The 9334-nt window shown below is 38.8% G+C and overlaps 1 protein-coding gene and 1 long non-coding RNA gene across 3 annotated transcripts in view; one reads left to right on the top strand and one right to left on the bottom strand.

The window, feature by feature from the left end:
* Positions 1-1504: 1504 nt before the first annotated feature.
* LOC136795240 (uncharacterized) lies at positions 1505-2679 on the bottom strand. Its single transcript, XM_067045157.1, has 2 exons — positions 2601-2679; positions 1505-2523 (listed from the first exon to the last, which is right to left on the bottom strand). Exons 1-2 carry the CDS (start codon positions 2677-2679, stop codon positions 1505-1507), a joined length of 1098 nt encoding a protein of 365 aa, XP_066901258.1.
* A 238-nt stretch (positions 2680-2917) lies between these two features.
* LOC106684830 (uncharacterized) overlaps positions 2918-9334 on the top strand; it is a 34936-nt gene continuing 28519 nt past the window's right edge. Inside the window, exons 1-2 of one of the 2 annotated variants that reach the window (XR_001343742.3) lie at positions 2918-3350; positions 3487-3553. This is a non-coding gene — a long non-coding RNA (uncharacterized lncRNA). The remainder of the gene's footprint in view (positions 3351-3486; positions 3554-9334) is intronic. The other variant, XR_001343743.3, reaches the window with a different exon arrangement.

Consider the following 9334-nt stretch of genomic DNA (forward strand, 5'->3'; position numbering starts at 1 on the left):
GTAAACCTTGCCGAGATGAGGCAACAGACTGGTGGGCCTGTAGTGATCCGCCTCCGTTCCAAACTTATTCGGCTTGAGGAGTGGAAACAGGATGGCATGTTTCGATTTATCGGGGAAGTATCTCAACCTCAAGCACGAATTGTACAGGTTCGTGAGATGAGCGATGAGAGATGACCCTTCCTTGGCAGTTGCTTGAGCAAGACGGTCTGCACCCCATCATGGCCTGGGGCCCTATTGCCCTGCGTTCGTCGAAGTATTGCCTTCAATGTTTTAGGAGAGACAAACATGAAATTGTCTTCTTTAGGCATGGTTGGTACTGACATCGGGCCTCCCGTTCGTTATTCTATATCATACCGATAGTGTTCTGCCAGTACCATAGCTTGAACGGCATGAGTGAGAAGGCGATCTCGATCGTGTAGGGGGACCGGTGGTGACTTTTTTGTGGCCGCTTTAGTTAGCTTCCAGAACTTGCGGTAGTCGCTGTGCGTGGCTCTTAAGCGATCATGCCAATTTGCCGTTTTCCATTGACACATTAGGTTTCTTATTTGAGTGGTGATCGCATTAAAGGCTACCTTGATGTTCGGGTTTTTGGAAATGTAATAGCGATTTTTTAGTGTCCGCCTTCTCTCTATAAGGGCCATGATGTGGGGTGGAGGCTTCTGTAGGTGAGGTGGCTTCGGGAAAAACGTAGGGATGGCTAGCTTCGCTGACTCTACGACTGCTTGTGTGAAGTGGTTGATGTATGTGTCAACATCTTCGGTGGTATGTAAAGTCGATATTTCTTGCAGCCTATGGCATATCTCTCTCTTGAACCTAATCCAGTCGGCTTCACGGTAATTAAATCTCTCCGTCGTCGGTTCTGGGCTTCTCCCTTGGATCTCGTATATAACCGGCCGGTGATCAGATGTGATGAAATCCGTCACAGTGCACTCCGTGACCCGATGTGGTTGTCTGGTCAGAAGGAGGTCTATTGTTGATGTCGATCCGGTCCCATGATGGCGGAAAGTATGAGTAGCTGAATGGATTACCGTGAAGGCAATTTTTGACCAATTGTCTCCCCGCTAGGTTAGCATTGGAGTTATGCGACAGGGTGTGTCTAGCGTTAAAATCTCCCACTATCCAATGGTTGGTTTTGGCCCAACAGGTGTCAATGATTTGCCATAGCTCTCTCATCGACCCTCTAGGATGCCGGTAAATCCCCGTGGTGTGGTGGGTTGGTGCATCCGCACTTGAATCGTGAGATGACTTATCCGGACGTCCTGGATATTCATAGGTGGCGGCATCTTCTTCCACGCCGTTCCATAGCGAACGGCTATGAGAACTCCGCCGTGAGGGTCATGTTCGTCATCCGTAGCCACTGCATATCCTATGCAAGTGAGGGGGTCGTCCTTGCAGCCTCGTGTCGGTACGACCACGGTTGGATTTGTGAGAGCCTATAGGGCTTCAACCTCATTAATTTTTGAACCTAGGCCAGCACAGTTGAAGTTGAGGATGCTACATGCGTTCATTTTTGAGATTCCTGCCCTCTCATTTCTTGAAGTATATTCGTCATAAACCCTTGCATATCGCTCATGATCTTTGAGAAGAGGTTGGAGAACATGGGGTTCATTTGCGCCATCATTTGCATCACCAACTGTGACTGGTCAGAGACCAGTAATTGGTGGAGTGGTTCGGTTTCCTCCACCTGATCCGGAATTGAGCCTCCGTCGGTTTGTGGTGTGGTAGTGGGGCGCAGTATGTCTGAGTAGGGTGCATCCCCCCTCACTATCCTGGTTGCTCTCCTTTGAGTTGTGGTAAGCCTCTTGTTGCCTAAGGGAGTCTTCTTCTGTTCAGCTAACTTATTTTTCAGGTTTTCAGCCTCTTTTAGCAAGGTTACTCTAGTTTCACATTGTCTGAAAGAAGCCACGTGGTCTTGAGAACAGTTGGGACATTTATGTGGACTGGTCCGAGGACAAATGCTGATGTGGTGGTTTTTTCCGCAACGTACGCATCGCAGCTCATAGCCGCAGTAGTTCTTTGTGTGGCATCTGAAGCACTGCGGTGGGCCACCCTCTTTTTTAGGAATGTATTTAACAACTGTGAATATACATTTGTTGACGTGGCGAACTTTCTTGACATCTTCAATGGTTACCGTTGACTGTACTGTGATAACAATAGGAGAGAGGGGGGTCTTTTTGCCCTCTGCATCTGTGCGCAGAAGTCTTCGGACGTCCCTGGCACCCAATGGCCTGAATGCTTCTCCCACATCTTGTATGGGTATTTCGACGTTTAGATTTTTAATGACATATCGCGCTTCGGTGCGTTTCCCTGATCTTTGTGCGTAGGTATGATGTTTAATATCAAGAGTTTTTAGGCCCGTTACTACACGTTGTCTCACATCGAGTGAAAGGGTGTATATGTGAACACCACCTATTGTGGACTTCAACAAGTAGTCACTTATTTTTAATTTATCTAAAAAGGTACGAGTTAACTTTAATGTGTGGTCGGGAGCTAGTACGACAGGTTTTTTTTTTTCCGAACCCTCTAAAACAGAAATAAAAATGAATTAATAAGTGCATTCTGTGAAAAAAAAAGAAAAAGTAATTAGTGTTGTGTCTTACCTTTTACTACCTTTGATATTTTAAGGCTACCTGTAAAGGGGGCTCTACATGTTGGCCAAGCCAAGGCGAACTCGGACATGCACGAGCATGTGGATGGGTGGCTTGTACGAGTTGGCCTGAGCTCGTTGCCGATCCATCGAGAGTCGGTTTTTGGACACAGATCAAAGTGGTTCGTGAGAGCGCTCGTGTAGCATCTCCACCATTGTTCTTTGTCTAGTTGCAACTGAGAGCTGTAAGGAGGTTGTAGTTAATTTTTATAATAAGTTTTATATTTAATCTTATTTATTTATATTTAATTTCGTTCCATTTTCTTTTTTTTGTAATAAAAATAATATAATACCATTGCAATGGCTGAAACCACTTATACGTCCGCCATGGTTGCCTCTCTGAATGACTCTGACATGTGAATGGCCCACTCTTTGTTTACCGAGCATTAGAACAAGCCTCCAATTCGTGGCGAGCGGCCAACATGTGGATCCACCTTTATCTTTAATATCACATATGAGCTATCCATTCAAAGAAGCTATTTTAAAGTCCTCGTGATCACAGATAGTTTTTACTTTCGAACCCTCTAAAATAGAATTAATAAGTGCTTTACTGTGAAAAAAGAAAAAGTAATTCGTGTTGTGTCTTACCTTTTATTACCATTGGTATTTTAAGGTAGACGACAGATGGAATTGGCCCCGGCGGTGGAAGAGGCCTTGTGCATACGCCTATGACTGAGAAGCGGTCTTATCTTATCTGTTTGAGGTAGGTAGTTTCGTGCGTTATTTTGGCATCGTTTATTTATTATTTTATCGACATTGCTCAGTAGTATACATAAAAATTAATAATATGTACAAATAATAATATCTTTATATAAAAGAAAATAATAAAAAATTTTTAGAGCTTTGGTGAGGCTTGAGGTGCTGCTCTCTGATGGATTGGAGCTGTACTTCTTGCTTCTCTCCCAGGTAAGATGCTTTCTTTGATTACACCATCAGAGAGCAATTTTCCAATTTATGAGTGAATATACTTCTCATCTTCATCAAAATAGTATCTGGATTTAATTACAATAGGTTTACAGTTTTGCATTAAGTGCTCAAACAATAAAGCAGGGCCCACTTTTGCACTCTCAAGGCTACTACTGATTTTTGAATTGGGTTTGTTACCCCCAAATGTTATTGATAAACTTGAATGTTGTATAAGAATATCTTGACCTAATATAACATCGGCACAACAGTCTTGGAGTACACTTCCAATCGTACAGCAATATTTACTATCTAAGATTTGCAAATCTACAGAACAGAATGAGTTTATTGACATGGCTTAAGGACACCATATCAACTTGTGAGGTATTGCTTATTTTGAAACAAAACCACCACTAATAGCTCTCTGAACTCCTCCTATAGATGAGTTTTCCTTAAACTATTTATTTTCACTTTTATGATAGTTTGGAAAGACTCAGTGGTACAGCAGTTGCGATAATGGCTGAATAGTTCAGGGTAACTATTTTCTATTGTAGATATAGATTTAGAAGGAATACAAGCAACTGTTGACCATTCCTCATTGTCTTGAGAGGAGTTGGTATTCAAAGATGAGCGGCACAGCAGGGTGGTGCTTCAGTTTAGAAGACCTTCAGACTAGTGTTACAAAATTTGCATATAGTATTGGGAGCTGGACAAGAAGCTCGGGAGTACCGACTGAATCCACAAAAAAGAGCATTTCGAATTTGTAACTGAAGTTAATGGCAGTGGATTGAACTGATTAGTTTCTCTAGAAGACTGCTATGTATTAATAGTATTATAAAAAATGATTCATATGAAATATACGGCTCAGAAAATTATTGAGCGGATCCTAATGACTTGAGTTTTAGCAAATGCCTCATCATAAAGGTTAGAATAAAATTTTCTAAAAGTTGTCGAGTATTACTTGACGCTAGTCCAATAATAAATGCTTCTGTAATGTATTCAGCTCTATAAACCTCAGCTGTATCTGCTTTGAACCCACATTCAGAATAAAGAAAGGATTGTGAGAATTGATCAACATTTTCGCCTGACTGTTGATGTTTACTCATTAATATATACCTAAAATATAATTAATTTTTCGGTTTGATATGGAGAGAATTTAATTTGGTAATAGCAGCCTCGTATGTTGTATATTCACTAATGAGCTGGTATATTGTGTGACTAACAAGATTGGTATAATAGTAATAACTTATCTGCTTCAGAAGTCTTGATAGAATTAGTGAAGACTTCGAATGTTTTTTTTTCTATGATTCCATTGAGAGGTGCTTGTTCCAACTATGTGATCCACATCAAATCTTTTAGGCTTGGAATATTAATCCATAGTGTTATATCAACAATTATACTAATAAGTTTAATGAATTGAGATGAATAAAGCTTTTAAAAACTGGAAATATTGTTGATTTGAATATGAACAAGGTTTTTACATTTTTGAATTGCACAACTCTATTGTGAACTAAAATATTGGCAGTGATTAAGAATATATTTTTTAATGTCTCATTTAAAACTAACTATCAAGATATTTTGGTTTATTATTTTCAGAGATAATAGACCTTTGTTATTGGCTAAGAAAAACAGAAATTTTAACCTCCCTCATAATTTTAGTTATTACTTTAAAAGATGAGAAAAATCTTGGACTAATTCATGAACGAACTAGCAAACATGACCTATTAAAAAAACAACCACTGAGTTCAGTCAGTATTTTTATGTTTCCGAGTTACTTTTACTCGTGAACTATCCAACTATTGAACTAGAAGGATTCAATAATCTCGATAATGCACTTTGTGAAATCAAAATTTATTTAAATTCTGCTTTTTCGTTTCAGGAAATTAATATTCCTACCTAATACCATTTCTTTATTCAATCATTTTTACATTGTACCCAATGGCATACCAAGGATCAAAACTAGGAAAGGGGACAAGCCATGGTCCTTCAAATCGTGACATTTTAGCATGGAAAGGGAGAATGAAACCAAAATTTTAGGAAAATTATAGCACTGCTTTATTAATTATTACAATTATTTGCTTGAAAAAAAAAACTACTACAGTTCAGAGTAGGCTAATATTGTAGGGGTCTCACAGTAAAGGTTTGCACAGGGCCTCAAATCAGCAAAGGCCAATTCTGAGTAAACACTCATGTTAAGAGAGCAGTCACTAATACATTATAACTTCTTGTCATTATTGCTAAGATTCGTTATTATCATGAAATTGGAAGGAAGATATAAAGATTGGGTTTCGATATCACACTTCAAGAAAATGAATACTATTATACATACCATCCATATACTTCCATAACTGTATATGAGATTTGATATAATAGTATTAAAAAAATAACCATTATCATTTCTTTACAATGAAGTTATAAGTTCAAATAATAATGATAATTAAATTATACAAATACTTTTTTAAATAATAAAAATATTGCTTAATGTTGCATTTTATATACCATCTGTAATCTAGCATCATTTGGTATGAATAAGTAATAATGAAATAAGTTCAATATCACTACTACCCTAATTACGAGAGCAAGACAAGTAGTGTTGGAGGGGAATATAACTGATATTGAAGACCAATTAATTTTACACTGACAGTTTAATCAAAATAGTTGGAGCAGTCTCTGAGAAAATTAGGTACATGAAATGATATTTCCATTAATCCATTTTTATAAAAAAACTTGCTGTACCTAAACACTTTTGAGTATGTAATTTCAATTAAAATTACAAATGTTGGCTTTTGTGCTAGGCTAGGCTGTTCACATTACACAAACAGATACAATTTTGTAAGACATGATTATTTGAACTCCTTAAAACATGCATTTCTGTTTGAGACTTACATTTATAATTACTATCATAATACTTTGCCTTACTACATACAGCAAGTGAAAGTAATAAAGATTTATTTGACATCCTGATGTAATCGGCCCCAACTCATGGCATCCAACAACAAAGTAATTCATCAAAGTCTATCCATAAGAACTGCAAATGTGTCAAAACATTCACAATAATTTATCTGTGTTCATCTCCCAACAGATATTGGTAGGATACAGACTATAGCCATGAAGAATCTCAGTTATACCCTGGGTCTTACCCAGTTTTCTGAAGGTTTCAGGGATTTAACCCTCCCTTCCTATATTACGAATCTGTAGGAAGATATATTATTATCACCTTTGTCCACATATTAGGATTGTATGCCTCTGTAGACCAACTCCTCTATTATCTTCATAATTGTTTTTATATGGGATATATCACAAACTTACATCATGCAGATTAAAACTCCATCTTTTTCATGTCAATCATGATATTTTAGAGTCACACTTACAATGTTAATGCATATAAAATTACAGATTTTTATTTTTTTTTTTCTCTCAGTGGAACCTGTCCACTAGGGAGCGCCTCAGGTGGTCTGAATGTAATAAATATGGACCAACAGGTATCCAGTGCTGGGGGGTATATAACCTGGCCACCCTTACTCCTGAGGGGATATAAATATTCAGGAAGCCAGTTGTCCCGAGGATACGGGCCTCTTCTACTGGGATAATCACCCGTAGTTGAGTATAAATGATTCAGAGAAACTTAAATTGCCTCGGACTTGGACAGACACATCGGTTACGACACAGCGCTCGAAAGGACATAAGATTTGGATTATGGAACATTAAAACATTGACTGGAAAGGAGGTGGAATTGGTGGAGGAAATGAAATCCTATATGATAGACCTATCAGCGAAATGAGGAAAAAAGTCCTTGGAGAGATATATCTGAATGAACAGCATGTTCTCATCTTTTCTGTTGTTCCTGCAGGAATGAGGGAGAAGAAAGGTGTTGGGATGATTATGAGGAACATCCTGTTTGCAAAAGTGGAAAGTTGGGATCCAGTATCTCCTAGAATAATGATGGCAAACCTGGAATTATCAATAGGAAAAGGGCCATTAATCAGGTGTATGCTCCCACCAAAGAAGCTATTGCTTTGGACAAAGAACAGAGAAGTAATCATTATGGGCGACTTCAATGCTAGAACTGGGAGTGACTACGACAAAGCACATGGAGTTATGGGAAACCATGGGGGTGAGCGCACTAAGAATAGAAATGGGCAGACTGATTGATTTATGTGTTGACAATGATTGGGCTGATTGATAATTCATTCTTTCCACACAAACAAATTCATAAAATAACTTTTTCCGCTGAAGAAAGGAAAGTAAATAGTATAATCGATTATTTCATCTATATTCAAAGGATAAGGAAGCTATTTACTGATACTAAAGTGATTAAGGGAGCAGATATTGGTTCAGACCACCTCCTGTTAGGCGGAGATACTCAAATTCTTCCCCCTAGGAAGAAACACCCAAGAAGCTACAAAAAAATCAACGATATCAAGCTCCAGGAACCTGGAATAAGAGTGGAAAACTCAAACCTATTGGATTCAAAACTCCAGGACACCAGCATAGATGGAAGTGTAGATAAAATATAGTCAGAAATGAAGAAAGCCATAATGAAGGCCGCTACTTCTACTTACAGGATTACCAATATTTCACCTGCATGTAAAATATCTAAGTGGTGGAATGATAGGGTGAAGGAATCAGTGGCAAGAAAGAAGCCAGCACAGGAGTACCGTAGGTACAAGGCTCCATCCAATTGGGAACTGTATGTAAGACGGGAGGCTTTGTTTGAAGATGCTGAGGGGCAAATGATTAGAGAATGTATACGGGGAGAATATGATGAGGTGATATGTGAGGAAGAGGTGGAAGTAGCAGTGGAGAGATTAAGACTAAGGAAAGCAGCAGGAAGAGGTGGCATCGTTCTTGAATTCATCAAATATGGTGGAAAAGAATTATTGAAAGTATTGCCAGTGCCTTTTTCAGAAGTTACGTACTGAAAAAGCTATTCCTAAGGAATGGGAGTACAACATAATTGTTCCGATTAAAAAAAAAGGCAATGCTAACGAATGTGAGAACTATAGACCTATCTGTCTTTCCCAGGTTGTGTACAACCTCTATAGCTCAATAGTAGAAAAGAAGCTGAGAGAGCTAGGGGAGAAAGACTTACAAGAGGAACAGGCTACTTTCAGGCCTCAACACCCGACCCAGGATCATATTATATTTTCTCTCAGAACATTCATTGATAAATCGTGGGAACAAGGAAAGAGTATCTTCTTGGCATTTATAGATCTAAAGGCCGCCTTTGATCCGGTTCCTAGACAGGAACTGTGGAATGCTCTTTCTGAAAAAACCTTCCCACAAGGGCTTGGTTTGCTTGGACAGAGGCACCTCCACGCTGAAATAATAGAAGCTATAAAGTTGACCTACCATCATTCCAAGGGAATAGTAAGGATTAATGGAAGAGAGTCCAATACCTTTACAATTGAGAAAGGAGTAAAGCAAGGAGATTTTGAGAGTTTGAGCCCCCTCCTGTTCATCATTTATATCGATGAAATCATGAAAATTGTCTACATGAGGACAATACTGGCCTAGGTTACGGATGACATTGTCCTTATAGCAGATAATAAAGAGAACCTACAACAAGCTGTAACTGAATGGGAAGCTGAGCTGGAAAGAAAGGGAATGACCATCAATGTCAGGAAAAGCAAAATAATGCATACAGACCGGGAACAGGAAAACATTGAAATACTTTGCAAAGGTGAACCAATAGAAATGGTGGACGAGTACACTAACCTAGGAACAGTGATCAGCAGGAATGGAAAGGTAGACCAAGAGATATCCAATAGGATAAAGAAGGCA

This window comes from Halyomorpha halys, unplaced genomic scaffold (assembly GCF_000696795.3).
Source record: "Halyomorpha halys isolate HHAL.00 unplaced genomic scaffold, Hhal_1.1 Scaffold624.1, whole genome shotgun sequence".
Lineage (NCBI taxonomy): Eukaryota > Metazoa > Arthropoda > Insecta > Hemiptera > Pentatomidae > Halyomorpha > Halyomorpha halys.

Excerpts from the sequence above, each read along its gene's own strand:
- LOC136795240 (XM_067045157.1), bottom strand. The coding sequence starts at position 2,679 with ATGTCCGAGTTCGCCTTGGCTTGGCCAACATGTAGAGCCCCCTTTACA. Across the intron at positions 2,524-2,600 it reads AATATCAAAGGTAGTAAAAG|AGGGTTCGGAAAAAAAAAAA; the intron begins GTAAGACACAAC and ends TTTCTGTTTTAG.